The sequence below is a fragment of the Pseudonaja textilis genome, chromosome 2 (genome assembly GCF_049901715.1).
Source record: "Pseudonaja textilis isolate UNSWEBS1 chromosome 2, rPseTex1.2, whole genome shotgun sequence".
Taxonomy (NCBI): domain Eukaryota; kingdom Metazoa; phylum Chordata; class Lepidosauria; order Squamata; family Elapidae; genus Pseudonaja; species Pseudonaja textilis.
Window position 1 is genome coordinate 153,334,672 of NC_141991.1, and position 16,536 is coordinate 153,351,207.

A 16,536-nucleotide genomic window follows, 5' to 3' on the forward strand; every position below is an offset into this window, starting at 1 on the left:
AAACCTATGGTCACTGGCCACGGTCATCCCCATCTTCAAAAGGGGAGACCCCAGCCTAGTTGAAAATTACAGACCAATCTCTTTATGCTGCGTCACCTGTAAAGTCATGGAATCAATTATTAACCAATCCATTATCCTCCACTTAGAGACAAACAACTTCCTCTCTAACAAACAATTTGGCTTCAGAAAAAAACTATCCTGTAATCTACAACTCTTACACTGCAAAAACATATGGACTACACAACTTGATCAGGGCAAAGCAATAGACTCAATCTACATAGACTTCTGTAAAGCCTTTGATTCAGTGATACACGACAAAGTACTCCTAAAACTAAAATCTTATGGTATCTCTGGACACCTGCATAACTGGATAGAAGCATTCCTGTCAAACAGGCAACAAATAGTCAAAATAGTCCTATCAAATTCTGTACCTGCCAACAGTGGTGTCCCCCAAGGCAGTGTTTTAGGACCAACTCTTTTCATACTCTACATAAATGACCTCTGTGATCATATTAAGAGCAACTGCATTCTCTTCACTGATGATGTAAAGCTGTTCAATACCACAGACAATACTGCTACCCTCGACTATGTATCAGAATGGTCAAACAAATGGCAACTTCAAATCTCAACAAATAAATGCTCTGTCCTACATATTGGCAAAAAAAAAACAGAAAATAAAATACAAGCTGAATAGTCAAGACCTTGTTGATGATCCAAACTCTGTCAAGGACCTTGTACTACTCATCTCTAATGATCTAAGTGCTAGAGTCCACTGTAACTACATAGCCAAAAAGGCATTAAAAGTTGTTAACCTAATCCTGCGTAGCTTTTTCTCTGGTAATATCACACTACTAACTAGAACATTCAAAACATTTGCTAGACCAATACTTGAATACAGCTTATCAGTCTGGAACCTGCATTACATATCTGATATTAATACAATTGAGAAAGTCCAGAAATATTTCACAAGAAGAGTTCTCCACTCCTCTACTTGTTGCAGAATACCTTATGCCACCAGACTTGAAATTCTAGACCTAGAAAACCTAGAACTTCACTGCTTGTCTGATCTAAGTATAGTACATAAAATTATATATTGCAATATCCTACTTGTCAATGAATACTTCAGCTTCAACCATAACAATACAAGAGCACGCAATAGATACAAACTCAAGGTAAACTGCACCAAACTTGATTGCAGGGAATACGACTTCAGCAACAGAGTGGTCAATGTCTGGAATACTCTACCTGACTCTGTGGTTTCTTCCCCAAACCCCCAAAACTTTAACCTTAGATTGTCTACTATTGATTTCACCCCTTTCCTAAGACCCGTGCATAAGCACACCAACGTGCCTACGGCAGTCCTATTGTTTCTTTCTATTTTTCTTATATGTATCCATTTCATGTATTCATAACTATATTTATATTTATACCTGTTATCTTATAATTCGCTTGACAAAATAAAATAAATAAAGTAGGGAATTATTTGTTTAGCAGAGTGATGGCATTTGGAGAAAAACTGTTCTTGTGTCTAGTTGTTCTGGTGTGCAGTGCTCTATAGCAGCGGTCATCAATTGTTGGCCCACGGCCCACTGTGGGGCCGTGAGAAAATTTTGGTGGGCCACAGAGAAATCTCACCCCAGAGCACCCCCAAAAGCAATTAATCGAGGCTGCACAGAAACACAAGACATGGCCCGTGGGAACCCTCCCCACCCACTCACTCCTTACCCAGCAAACTTTCCTGCTAAGTTGCTATTTTTCCTTTTTCTGACCATCAGTTGTTCTGCTATGCCAGGAGATTTAAATTAGCTAGGAAGCAGGAAACGGTTGGATTTCTTGCTTTCTAGTCTTTAGATCTTCGGCTCCGCTTTTAAGCACAGCTGAATCTCCATTAGGACTGAAGGTTGTATTATTCAGTGCAGACTCACAGCAAGCAAATTTGAGACTGAGCTAGCCGATGGCAGATAGATAGATCACTGAATGAATCTGTCTGTGAGCAACTCAATCTGCCTGTCTGCCTGATTTTGGGTAAAAGTTGCTCTTTTTTATAAAAAAAAAATCAATATTTTATATAAATATTTATAATATTTACATACCATCCATGCCCAATTGGTCACATGACCACCAAGCCACACCCACAAATTAGGCCACACCCACAGAACCGGTTAGTGGTCCCTGGGATTTAAAATTATGAGTTTGGAGGTCCAAAAGGTTGGCAACCCCTGCTCTATAGCATCATTTTGAGGGCAGGAGTTGAAACAGTTTATGTCCAGGATGTAAATATTTTCACAGCTCTCTTTTTGACTCGTGCAGTATTGTCAGCCTTCAAACCTCCTTTCCTTTCTCTTGCATCTTTTGGCTACCATAGTAATGGGGGGAGGGTGAAATAATTGGACTTTGTGGGGGTGGGAAATGTGCTGGAGGTTTTAGAGAATGAACTGTATAACTTGGGGAAAACTTTATTGTTTACTTGCTTGTTTACTGCGCAACTGCAGCTCTTTATCTAACTAGGCCAAGGTCAACGGGCAGATGTCTGCATCACCACCTGAAGATGCCCCACATGATATTATACATATCTTCAATTGGATAGACCGTTTGAACTATTGTGGGTGGGAACGTTGCCATCACTTTGTATATGTGTTCTTCGCGTGTAAATCCTCAGACCTAGAATTCTTTTGATGATACCACTTGATTTCCAGTAAAAGTTTCTTTTCTCTATAATAATGGAGTCTAAGAGTGTCTTTCTTGGATTTTGAATGGAGCACCATCTGACATTATTCTAGATCTGAGGATTTACGTGCGAAGAACAGATATATAAAGTGATGGCAACGTTCCTAAGCAAGTCTGCTGGGCTCAATACTTCAAACAGTTTAATTTTTCACTGAAGTACTTTCTGGGGGGGAAGAACTTCAGGGCGGATGTGCTGTCTAGATTACCCCAATATGTGTGCACCTGGAAATGATCTGCCCCATCATCCCAACTAAACAATTGGCAGCTCCAATGGTTAATAGAGCCCAGAAAAAGGGAGATGTTGATCTATCAAAAGATTTGTCTGCTCAGTTAAAGTAAGCTTTTAAACTAGATGATTGGTTCCTGACCCACTCAAATGACTGTACGGTTAGAAATGGTTTGGCATGGGTGGGGGCCAATTTATATATACCAGCTAGTTTGAGGGCTCCCATTTTAAAACAAGCTCACAATTCAAAAGCTGCTGGACATTTTGGATTTGTGAAAACCCTACATTTGATCAAATGACAATTCTGGTGGCTTACTTTAAAAAAGGACATCGAAGCTTACGTGGCTAGTTCCCCTATTTGCGCTTTGGCCAAATGGCCACCTGGTAAACTGGCTGGCTTACTACAGAAGCCAGGCCAACTGCTCCATGGAAGGAAATTTCTATGGACTTTATAGTGGAATTGCCTGAAACTGGGGGAAATATAGTTATTTGGGTGGTAACGGACTTATTTTCCAAGCAGGTTCATTTCATACCTCGTGCAAAAATCCCATTTGCAAAAACCTGAACTAAAATGTTTATTTTACATGTCTATAGGTTACATGGTATTCCTGAATGGATAATTTCAGATAGGGGTGTCCAATTCACCTCAAATTTTTGGAAAGAATTCCTGAAACTATTGGGCTCCATCCAGGGCTTAAGCTCCACCCATCACCCACAAACCAATGGGGCTTGTGAGAGAACTAACTTGGTATTGGAACAATACCTTAGATGCTATATAAATTATCAACAAGATGATTGGTCTGACTTCTTGCCCTTTGCAGAGATGGAGCATAACAATTCAGTTCACAGTAGCACTGGTTTTACCACATTTAAAGTAGCTTCAGAGCAAGACTTTGTACCCATACCCAAACTTCCACAAGAGAAACCCAATGTTCCGTCATTAACTGAGTAGATAACCCAACTCCAGCTTACCTGCCCAGTTACCCATAAAGTTTTAGATGATACTCATCAAGCTTATAAGAAACAAGCTAATAAAAAGAGAGATCCACAAAAACAGTATCAAGTGGGGGACAAAGTCTTCTTGTCCACTAAGCATTTACAAACCACACAAAAGTTTAAAAAATTGGGACCTAAATATGTTGGACCTTTCCCAATTGAATAAATAGTGAATCCTGTGGCAGTACAACTGCAATTACCTAAGACCCTTAGACAGGGGTGGGATTCAAATTTCTTAACAACCAGTTCTGTGGGGCGTGGCCTAATTTGTGGGTGTGGCTTGGTCATGTGGCTAGGGTGGGAGTGGCTACGTGGTCATGTGATTGGGGTGGGCATGGCCATGTGGCTGGCGACCCAAATTTAAGTGGTCCTCACTTAATGACCAGGTGCTCGCTTAGTGGCCAATTGCTTAGCAAGTGCTTTTGGCCTGTTTCCAAGGCCTGGGGAGGCCTTGGCAAGGCCCAGGCAGGTGGCCATGTGGCTGGCAACCCATATTTAACTGGTCCTCACTTAATGACCAGGTGCTCGTTTAGTGGCCAATTGTTTAGCAAGTACTTTTGGCCCAGGAAGGTGGCCAATTGCTTAGCATGATATAAGGATTAATGCAAATTGGAAAGGAAAGACTGCAGAGATTGGTGCACAAGTGATTTCTACAACCAACACACTATGTAACTGAAGATGGTTTATGTTTTATGTTTTTGTTTAAAAAAATTAAAACACTTTTATTTAAAAATTTTCATTTATATATGCATACAACTTCTTGTTACATTGATGTTGCTATATATTGATTTAAGCAGAAACAGATAATGTATAACATTAATGTAACAAGAAGTTGCCTGTCTCCCTTTTGGTAAGTTGCTTTTTTTATTTATGTATTTATGCATTTATTTATTTTTTTATTATCTGCTTTTACTATTAATCATAAAAACAAAACAGATACTAAAGAAATAAACAAATAAATAAAAATATTTTACTATTCATCTTGATGTTTAAGCAAAGAAGAAACATCAAGATGAATAGTAAAATAATTTTTATTTATGTGTTTATTTCTTTAGTATCTGTTTTGTTTTTATGATTAATAAAAAAAACAGATAGTAAAAATATATAAATACATACATAAAGAAAAGCAACTTACCAAAAGGGAGACAGGCAACTTCTTGTTACATTGATGTTATACATTGTATACAGCAACATCAATGTAACAAGAAGTTGCCTGTCTCCCTTTTTGAACAACATTTTGAGGTTAAAGAAATGTTGGACTCAAGGAAACAAAAGGGTCGACTCCAATATTTGGTTGTTTGGAAGCATTTTCCTCCCTTTCAGTCAGAATGGGTAAATGAACGAGATTTTTGAGCCCCTAGGCTCACACAGGCATTTTGTCCGAAATATCCTGACAAACCTTAAACTTTTTTGTTGCTTGTCAAATGTATCCTTTTATCTCGAATTTGTTTTCTTTTCTAGGGCTAATGCCTTTTTTGCAGGAGGGCCAAATGTCAGCCTTCAAGACTCCTTTCCTTTCTCTCTCATCTTTCAGCTTCCATAGTAATGGGGGGAGGGTGAAATAATTGGACTTTATGGAGGTGGGAAATGTGCTGGAGGTTTTAGAGAATGAACTGCATAACTTGGGGAAAACTTTGTTTACGCTTACTTGCTTGCTTACTGCGCAACTGCAGCTCTTTATCATATATACAGGTCCTCAATGGAAGGCAGGTTGGTTGTAATTGTTTTTTCTGCAGTTCTAATTATCCTCTGAAGTCTGTGATTGTCTTGTTGGATTGCGGAACCAATCCAGAAAGTTATAGAGGTACAGATGACAGACTCAGTAATTTCTCTATAGAACTGTATCATCAACTCCTTGGGCAGTTTTTTTGAGTTGGCTCAGAAAGAACATTTGTTGTGCTTTTTGGATGACATTTTTGATGTTAGATGTCCATTTTAGGTCTTGAGATATGATGGAACCTAGAAATTTGAAGGTCTCTAATGTTGATACTGTGTTGTCTAGTATTGTAAGAGGTGGTAGTATGGGAGGATTTCTCCTACAGTCTACCACCATTTCTGTGGTTTTGTATGTATTCAGTTCCAGATTGTTCCAGTCGCACCACGAGGCTAGTTGTTCAGTCATCCGTCTGTATGCGGATGGAGGGAACTCCGACCTCAGTAGACAAAGACCAGGGGTTAACCAATATTGACTCTAATCCCTTGATAAGTGGCCTGATTACATTCATGACTGTCCCCAGAAAGCTTCATTTCCTGGGGTCGAGGCTGAAGGCCACCCTTAGGGCCCCATTAGATTCAGTCTGTCCCAGGTACTTGGTAACCTGGTGCCGGTTGAGAAACTGGGCATCCAGCCAAAAAGGCTAAAAAGTCCCAGTCGCATTCTGCCAATTAGATGGCTTGGTTGCGGGAGGCATCCCTGCAACTTTTGCTACTAAACCCATAGAAATGTGGATTCAGAAGTCCTAAATTTCATATTGGCACCAAGGATGGAGAGACCCCTTGTTCTAGGGTTGGCCTGGCTGAAAAAGTGGAATCCTTATGTGAATTGGAGGAGGGGAATGATGAAATTCAAGACGATCAACCAGCATTCAAGCCAGAGAGAAATCCCAATGAACCCCTCTCCGTGCAATGAACTTGGTGTGATGATACAAGGGAAAATCCTTCCCACCATTCCCAAAAAATACAGAGATCTGGGGGATATATTCAATGAAAAGGGGTCAGATGAATCCCCACCACCACCACACTGGCCCACGGACTGTGCCATTGAAATCATGCCATGGGCAAAGCTACCAAAACTATACTCAATAACCCCTAGAGAATTGAAGAAACTGCGCTTATTGATAAATACCTAACTTGTGGATTTATCCAACCTGCATGACCATGGGTGGTGTCCTCAGACCCGTTCCAGGAGAAAAAAGATTAGGCTCTTCGTCTCTGCATCGACTGCATGGCCTGAATACAGTATGCATAGAAAATATGTACCCCCTTCCTCTGATGAAGGACATATTAGCTCATTTGGCAAAAGGGAAATTTCTTACTAAACTGGATTTGCTACAAGTATCTTACCGCATTAGGATTAGAGAGGGGGATGAGTGGAAAACTGCTTTCAACTGCCCACTAAACTGTTTCCAATTGAAAGTGCTTCCCTTAGGATTACTATGGAGCCCCCGCAGTCTTCATGCAACTTATTAATGAGGTACTGCATGAACATCTATATAAAGGGGTGATGGTATATTTAGATGACATTTTAATCTACAGCAAGACTGAAACAGAACATGTGAAAACAGAAACTTTGGGCCACTAAACTCTATGTCTATGTCAAACTTTTCAAATGTGAATTCCATCAGGACAAAATAGATTACCTGGTCTATCAAATCTCCCGTGAGGGAATCAAAATGGATCCCAAAAAGGTCAGAGCAGTGTTAGAATGGGCTCCGCCCCACTCTAGGAAGCAGTTACAAAGCTTCCTAGGATTCGCCAACTTTTACAGGCAATTAATCCCTTCATTTGTCCAAACAACCCAACAACCCCTTCATCATACAAGCTGAAGCCAGCAATGTTGCGGTGGGGGCAGTATTAATGCAAGAAAATGAAAACAGAGAGTTACAACTGTGTACTTACACCTCAAAGAAACTATCTGAAACCGAGGAACACTGGGCCGTATGGTAGAAGGAGACTTATGCTGTGAGATGGGCATTCCTGTCCTAGTGGCCCTTCTTAGAAGGGAGTAAAATCCTTTTCCAGATATGGATTCATTATGAAAATCTGGAAGCACTGAAGACCCCTCGTAAGTTAAGCAAGCACATTGGGTGCAACACTTCCAGAGGTTCAATTTCACCTTGTGCTACTCCCTGGGGGTGGGGATTTCCTGGCTATCATGGAAGTTACAATACCATTGCTCCAAAGTGGCAATAATCAAACCAATGCTCCCATCTCGTCAACTGGCAGCCCAAGTAACCACTAGATCGCAGTAGAGAGAAAAACTACCAGTTAGCAGCAATGTGGCCTCTGCCCTAAAAAAGGCACTAACAGATGATGAGTGGTTTTGCAACCACAATAATATCTGCTCCATCCAGAATGGACTAGCTTGGGTGGGAGCAAAACTCTATGTGCCAGCTAGTCAAAAACTCTTGATTATGCAGACATGCCATGATTCAAAAACGACAGGGCATTTCGGATTCATAAATACATTTAATAAAAAGACAATTCTGGTGGCTCTCCCTCAAAATGGACATTGAGAGCTATGTGTCCAATTGCCCTGTGTGTGCCTCTGTAACGAGAATATAGGATAAAACAGCAGGGCTCCTTCAAATTGTGGCCGAGTCATCAGCACTCTGGTCTATGGACTTTATCATAGAACTCCCTGAAAGTGCAAAGAACACAGTAATTTTGGCAGTCATACCTATTTTCCAAACGAATGCATTTTATTCTGGGCCAAAAGATACCAATGGCACGGAGTCTTGCTAAATTGTTTTTGCATCACATTTACCGGTTACATGGCACAGTCCAATGCATCATATCAGACAGGGAAGTTCAATTCACCTATGAGTTGTGGAGGTACTGACCAGGGACTTAGTTCTAGTCACCAACCGCAAATGAATGGGGGGGGGGGAGTACTTTAGATGTTTCATCAACTATCAACAAAACAACTGGACCAACCTTTTACCATTTGTAGAAGCGGCTTATAACAATTCTGTACTGGTTTCACCCCTTTCCAAGTCGCAACCAGTCAGAACTTCAAACCTAAGCCTGAATTACCCATCAAGGATCCTGTGATCCCCTCACTAAAGCATTGGATCAGCCAGTTACAAAACACCTGGCCGGTCATGCAAAAGGCACTTACTGAAGAGAGAGAAACTTATGAAAGTCAAGCAGACAAGAAAAGAACTGAGCCAAAGAAGTATAATGTAGGGGATTAGGTGTACTTTTCCACACGCTACCTACAGTCACTGCAACCTTTTAAGAAGTTGGGACCTAAGTTTGTATGGCATCATTAACCCAGTTACAACAGAATTAGATCGGCCCAAGTCCCTTCACAAGGTTCACCCCTTTTTTCATTGTAGTCTGTTGAAATTGAGGTGTCCTCGCCTTTGAGGCCTGTCCTTCCCCCATTCGCAAACCATTTATGGTGGAAGATGAACAACATTTTGATAAGGAAATTTTAGGTTCCCATAAACATTGTGGGACCCTTCAATACTTGGTAGTGTGGAAAGATTTTCCCACTGCTCAAAATGAATAGGTTAATCAATGCCACATTAGACCCCCCCTAAATTTATCAAAGTTTCACAACCAATACCCTAATAAACCTAAATGAGACTAAATGTTGTTTTTCTCTGTTTATTGTTATGTGCTGCAGGTATAAGCCCTCTTTCTTTTGGGAGGACAGCATGTGAGTCTTCCTCTGGGATGCTGTCATTCCCATGGAGGAAGGGGAAGGAGGATATAGGGGTTGCATTCTCTGCATGCTTTTACTTTTGCTGTAACTGTATGAGATTTAGGAAGGGAGACTATCTCAGAGACATGATAGACTTCCTCCCTGCCGGTTCTACTCTAACACCAAGATTGTTGCACCTTGGGGACGAACTGCTATCAAGCTAATGCCTTGGAGTTCTCAAAACACCTTTTTAACACTGTCTGGCTACTGATGGACTGGTGAATGGGAAAGAATAGCTAATGCTTTGCACAGTAACCTCAGATTCCACCTGACTTCTCCGCAATCACTTTCTCAGTAAAAGATTCTTTTGATAACTACTTGTTTCAAGAGTCATGCTTTCCTGAGGAGCAGTTGAGGCAGGTCCTTACACAATTCTTTTTCTTTTGAATCCTAAAGTTTGCAGCCACCACAGTGGAACAAATACTGCACAAAAAGATTTTAACAGGAAAGTCTGTAGACTCTGTAAAAGACTAAGAAAAAAATCAAGCCAAACCCATAGATTCAATCATCTCTGAGATGTAATTATACATCTCAGTTTTTGTTGAGTATTTTTAATCCTTTGAGTTATACTGCCTGTGGACTGTACTTGGATTTAATATTTGTCTTCCAAATTTGGAGCATTACCTGCTGGTCTAAGCAGCTCTAGCTGTAGTGCAAAGGGGCCAGAAGACAACAGTTTCCGTTTCTTGTGCCATATACAGTTAGAATCATTAAGAAGTCAACATACCACAAAGTCAGGGTCCTCACAATGTGGTTGGTGATCTTCCTCCTGCTGCTGCCACATTCCATCATCCCTTCCAATCCACTTGTCCCAATTCCATTCACCTGAATTTTTAGTAAAAGAAGGGGGAAGAGAAAGTGTTTTTAAGCAATGATTCTATAGCTCTTATAGCTTCTTGAACTTCATTATCCCATGAGGACACATTTGAAATACTATAGCGTTCATTGGGCTTCCCTCTTACTGTACTCAATGCATACTCACAAATCGGCATAGAATCTGGATAAAAAATACTGCATTATAAATATTATTTAATGCAACTGCATTCCCTTGTTTAAATTTTACAATGTTCTAAATCTATTTTAGGGATGTCCTGCATAATAAATAGCAAAGTGTACCAATTACTCCTCCTAAAAAAGGCTTAATTCATGCTTCAAATTGTCATTGGTGTTTTTTAACTTATATATATGGTTAATTCTCATATTACAGTTAATATCCCAATCCTCCAAGCAATTTTCAGCCAAAATAATCATCTTAATCAATTTAATGTTTTCACCAGTGACCAACAAGGTGTTTCTTAAAAAGCCTACAAACTAAGAAAAAAATGTTTATATCACATATCTGTTCTGCAATTTTATATGGAAAAGTCTGGAAAAACTGTCAAATGCAAATAACTCCAGCAGGGAAGTTTGGGAATCAGGGAAAAGCAACTGGGAGAACTAGGATGGGCCACAGAAGGAAAATATGCTAGCCTAGAAGCCAGGAAACCAAGTTCTTCCCTTGGATGTGAAAGCTGGCTGGATAACTTTGGGCCACCATTCTCTCTCAGCCCAACCCATCTCATAAGGGGATTAATGTGGGGAAAATAAGAGGCAGGAGTATTAGATATATCTTTATAGAAAAATGCAGGCTAATGTATTTTCCTACTAATAATATTGATATTAAGATTAAAGAGCCTCGGTGGCGCAGTGGTTAGAGTGCAGTACTGCAGGCTACTTCTGCAGCAGCCAACCGCCTGCAATTTGGCAGATCAAATCTCACCTGACTCAGCCTTCCATCCTTCCGAGGTGGGTAAAATGAGGACCCAAATTGTTGGGAGCAATATGCTGACTCTGTAAACTGCTTAGAGAGGGCTGTAAAGCACTATAAAGTGGTATACAAGTCTAAGTGCTATTGCTATATATATATATGCTAAGCCACCAACCACAATTTAACCCATCTGCCAAGTCAAAACCAAATCTATATTTATCTTAGTGTGCTATGTAAACTGCAGTTTATATGGTACTGTATTGTGGCTTGTTTTATCTACTCTGAAACAAACAGCCAATCCATTTGTTAACTAAGTTTATGGTATAGTATATTTGCAACCACAGGCTACAATTGGGTAGATAAAACTAGAATAGAAGTACTTGTTTCAGATAATAATACACCATTAGGGGTGTATGCAATGCAATTTAGGGGTTGCATGCAATGGAAAATGGTTTGGTTTGAACCAGAAGCAATCAATTGCATTCTGGAAGGTCTGCTATAACAAAGCCCATTGTCAGCCTCAAGATCTCTTCTACATCTTTTCTACTGCTATGCTCACTGCTCTCTTTCGGCTGTCATTAGTAACGGGGGAAGGGGGGGAATTGGAGGGGAAGAAAGCTGGAGGTGTTACATTCCTGTGCTGTAGATGAGAAGGAGGAGGGGGAGTATAAATTATTGTCCTTAAGTTTCTATTTCCTTACCTAGCTTTCTTTCCTTTTGCGCAGCTGCGAAGTTTTATCAAAATATGTCAAGGTCAACGGACAGAGGCCTCATCACCACCTGAAGATGCCCACATGATCATATTCAGAACTTTTAATTGGAAGAGTCTTTTGGACTTTGGGAGGGGGGAACAATTCCATCCACTTGTATATGTGATCTGCGCGCCAAATTCTTTAGATTCAGAATCTTCCCTGTAGCTTCCACTTTGAAATTCAGTAAAAGGAAAAACTTTGCTCTAACCATTGGAGTCTGAGTGTTTATTTCTTGGATTTTGAATGGAGCACAGACTGACACCCATAATCCTTTAGCTGTTCTGCATATTTTGCCAAAACAAAGTCCAAAGAGATCCTTCAGTGATTTTATGGGAGATAAGCCTACTTCATGTTTTCCCCTCACTTCTCATATAGGAATGTCCCACATATTGACTCTCCTGCTGATCTTTCCAGCACTACCAACTCTTGCTGCTATTTCCACCAATATCCACATGTGCTGTCACCATAGAAACCTGGTGACTTTTTCTCACAGTTCCTCTTCCCTATCCCCCAAATCACTTCTATCCAGAACAGTCCCATTTCATTTTGTATACTGGCCTAACATCTGAAACATAGCAATAACAATAGCACTTAAGACTTATATACCACTCCATTGCTACACAACATTAAAAGATGCTTATTGGTCTTTACCACAAGCAGCTGTGGGACACTCTGATCATTGAATGATTCATTCAATCATTGGTTTTATGACAAAGACATAAAACCAACAATTAAATCAGTGAGGTCTTGGACTGAGGAGGCAAAGCTAAAGCTATAGGCTTGCCTTGACTGCACTGATTGGAATGTTTTCAAAGATACATCTGCAGACTTGGATGAACTCACAGATACTGTAACATCATATGTCAGTTTTTGTGAAGACCTATGTGTGCCGACCAGAAACCTGTGAATATACAGTAACAACAAATCTTGGTTCACAGCTAAACTTAAGCAGCCATGTCATGCCAAAGAGGAAGCCTACAGAAAAGGCAATAGAATACAATCAGGCCAGAAACATATTAACAAAGGCGATCAGAGCAGCAAAAAGAAGCTACTCTGAAAAACAAAGGAATCAGTTCTCGACAAATGAACCAGCAAACATGTGGAAAACTCTTTAAAATATCACCAGTTACAGCAAAACTCCTTTCCATGCTGAAGGAAATTGATAACTGGCAGATGACCTGAATGTATTTTACTGTAGGTTTGAGAGGAAACTACTGCCACCTATCTCCACAATCCCCATCTCAGACACATCAACAAAGAGTCAAATTTCCTACAACTGACCCCATTACATTGGGCCCTCCACCTCTGGTGATAATGGAAAATGATGTGCAAGATAAGAGACAAAAGACAGGAAAAGCACCAGGCTCAGACAAGATAACTCCTTCTTGCTTAAAAGCTTGTGCTGACCAACTGGCCCCTATCTTCACCCGCATCATTAATAAATCACTAGAGATGTACTATGTTCCTTCTTGCTTCAAACACTCTACTATCATCCCAATGCCAAAGAAACCCTCCATCAAGAAACTAAATGACTTCAGACCATTTGCTCTAACACCTGTAGTTATGAAAACCTTTGAAAGGCTAGTGCTGGCCCACCTGAAAACCATCATCGATCTGCTACCGAGCAAATAGATCAGCAGATGATACTGTTCATATGGCTCTGCACTACATCCTACATTTTGAATCTCCAAAGACCTCTGGAAGGGTCCTCTTTGTAGACTTCAGCTTGACATTCAATACCATCATTCCAGATATTCTTCTAACTAAACTAAATCAGCTAGCTGTGCCTGACCACACTTGTAAGTGTATCATAAGCTTCCTAACAGACAGGAAGCAGCAGGTAAAGCTAGGCAAAATCACATCAGCTACCTGTACAATTAGCACAGGGATGGTCTCTCCACTTATCTTCTCTCTTATACATCAATGACTGCATCTCAAAAGATCCCTCTGTTAAAGTACTGAAGTTTGCAGGTGATATATAGCAGTGATTGGACTCATTCGAGACAACAACGAATCTAAATACAGACAGGAGGTTGAACAACTAGTCTTGTGGTGCGATTGGAACAATCTTGAACTAAATACACTCAAAACCGTAGAAATGATGATAGACTTTAGGAGAAACCATCCTATATTATCACCTCTTAGACTAGTGTCTAAACTTCTGGAACTTGGACCTTCTTATTCAATCTGCCTTTGGATTATGGATTTCCTGTCTGGCTGCTCACAGAGGGTCAGATTAGGTAATCATACCTCTTCAGCCCTTATTCTTAACAATGGTACACCACAGGGTTGTGTTAAATCCCTTACTCTATACTCTTGATGTGCATGACTGCATTCGCACTCACGCTAGTAATACTATTACTACATTTGCAGAAGATACAATAGTGGTGGGACTCATTTCCGGGGGAGGGGAGGGGATGAGTCTGCCTACCGAGATGAGGTGGACCGGTCGTTTTTGTGGTGTGGAGACAACAACTTGGTCCTCAACACCAATAACACCAAGGAGCTTATGGTGGACTATAGAAGGAACAGATCAGACATCCAGCCCTTGCTTATCAATGGAGACCGAGTTGAGCAAGTGGCCAGTTTTAAGTTTCTGGGTGTTACCATAAAAGAGGAACTGACCTGGGGTGCTCACACTGCAGCAGTGGTCAAAAGGACTCAGCAGAGATTATACTACCTGAGACTTCTCAGAAAACAACCATTGAATGTAAAACTGCTGGTGACCTTCTACCATTGCACCATAGAGAGTATCTTAACTTACTGCACCTCTGTATGGTTTGCCAATTGCACAGTGGCAGAATAGGAAAGCACTCCAGAGGATTAAGGTCACTGCCCAGAAGATAATTGGTTGCCCTCTCCCCTCTTTGGAAGATCATTGGTTGCCCTCTCCCCTCTTTGGAAGAGTCTCCCCTCTTTGGAAGAAAAAAGTTCTTCTTAAAAACGTTCAAAACATTCTCAAAAATCCATCTCATCCTGGGAACCCTTTTTTTGAACTATTACCATCTGGCAGACGGTACAGAATATTAAAAACAAGTACAAATAGGGTGAAAAACAGTTTCTATCCCAGGGCAGTAGCTCTACTGAATTCTACTGTATAGTGCAATATTAATGCAATACTAGGGGTTTTCAATTCAATGTATAGAATGTGAAGGATGTGTGTTTGTGTTTATTTTCATAGTACACTGAAGATGGTATTTAATTTCGTTGTACGAGGTGCAATGACAATCAACTAAACTAAACTCTTACAATACTAGCCAATACAGTATCAACAGTAGAGACCTTCAATGTTCTAGGTTCTATAATTTCTCAAGACTTAAAATAAACACCTAACATCGAAAATGTCATCCAAAAAGCATAACAAATAATGTTCTTTCTGCGCCAACTCAGAAAGCTCACACTGCCCAAAGAGCTACTGATACAGTTCTACAGAGGAATGACTGAATCTGTCATCTGCACTTCTATAACTGTCTGGTTTGGTTCTGCAACCCAACCAGACACAGACTTCAATGGATAATTAGAACTTCAGAAAAAAACACTGGCTACCAACCTGCCTTCCACTGAGGACCTGTATACTGCATGAGTCAAAAAGAGCGCTGTGAAAATATCTACAGACCCCTCACATCCTGGACATAAATTGTTTTAACTTCTACTCTTAAAATGATGTTTATAGGGCATTGCACACCAGAACTAGACACCAAGACAGTTTCCCCCCATGCCATCTCTGCTAAACAATTAATTCCCACAATACTGTCAAACTATTTACTAAGATTGTATTACTATTTGTCGTGGCTCTGAGGCTTGAGCCTGCATTGTTAGAGGACGAAGACTCGGGCGATGGGGAAGAGGGGTATTTGGGGGTGCCTTCCTCCCCAGGACCTTCCTCTTCGGCAATGCCTTCCTCCCTGATTGTGCCTCAGGTGTCGGCAGATAACCGAGAGGGAAAACCTGAAGCTAATCAGGAGAAGGAGGAGGGCATATCGGAGTCTCTGACAGAGAATCAAGCAGACGAATGCTGACTTGATGCGAGGCAGCGTCGCAGGCCAAAGTGTGAGCTGCAACGCAGGAGGAAGGGATGAATCAGAGACTGAGCTGAGTGACTGACACATCCCACAGGGAATAAAAGTGGGTGTGTTCGCTCTGAGAGCTTCGTACGGGACAACGTGTGACTTATTCAGAGAAGCCTCGGTGTATTTTGTGTTGTGGCAACTTGTGTGATTTATATTCCTCTTATCTGGTCGGACTTGGCAAACAGCGTGTGTGAGACTGCCAAGAACATTATCGGCTCAAAGGAGTTAACTCTATAATTGCTGGATTTGCTTGCCTGTTTGTATTCAGTGGAAGTTTGGACTTTTCACCTCCTTTGTAAAGGTGAGACATAACAACTATTATTCTTCGTATCCTTCCTATTACCTATATTACCTACGATTATGATTTATCACTTATATCTTTTATGTACACTGAGAGCTTGTGCACCAAAGACAAATTCTTTGTGTGTCCGATCACACTTGGCCAATAAATAATTCTACAATGCTTTACAGCACTCTCTGAGCAGTTACAACATCAGCATATTGTCCCCAACAATTCAGATCCTCAGAAGGATGGAAGGCTAAGTCAACCTTGAGCTGGTCAGGATCAAACTCCTGGCTGTGGGCAG

General features: G+C 40.7%; 1 protein-coding gene and 1 long non-coding RNA gene across 3 annotated transcripts in view; both read right to left on the reverse strand.

Annotated features, from left to right (window-relative positions):
* The window catches only part of LOC148127181 (uncharacterized), a 155,232-nt gene that overhangs the window by 33,715 nt on the left and 104,981 nt on the right, over positions 1-16,536 (reverse strand). The window lies entirely within an intron of this gene.
* KRI1 (KRI1 homolog) overlaps positions 1-16,536 on the reverse strand; it is a 78,742-nt gene that overhangs the window by 30,004 nt on the left and 32,202 nt on the right. For both annotated transcript variants that reach the window (XM_026716710.2, XM_026716711.2), the window contains exon 14: positions 10,108-10,205. In XM_026716710.2, coding sequence (XP_026572495.1) covers positions 10,108-10,205 — 98 coding nt within the window. The remainder of the gene's footprint in view (positions 1-10,107; positions 10,206-16,536) is intronic.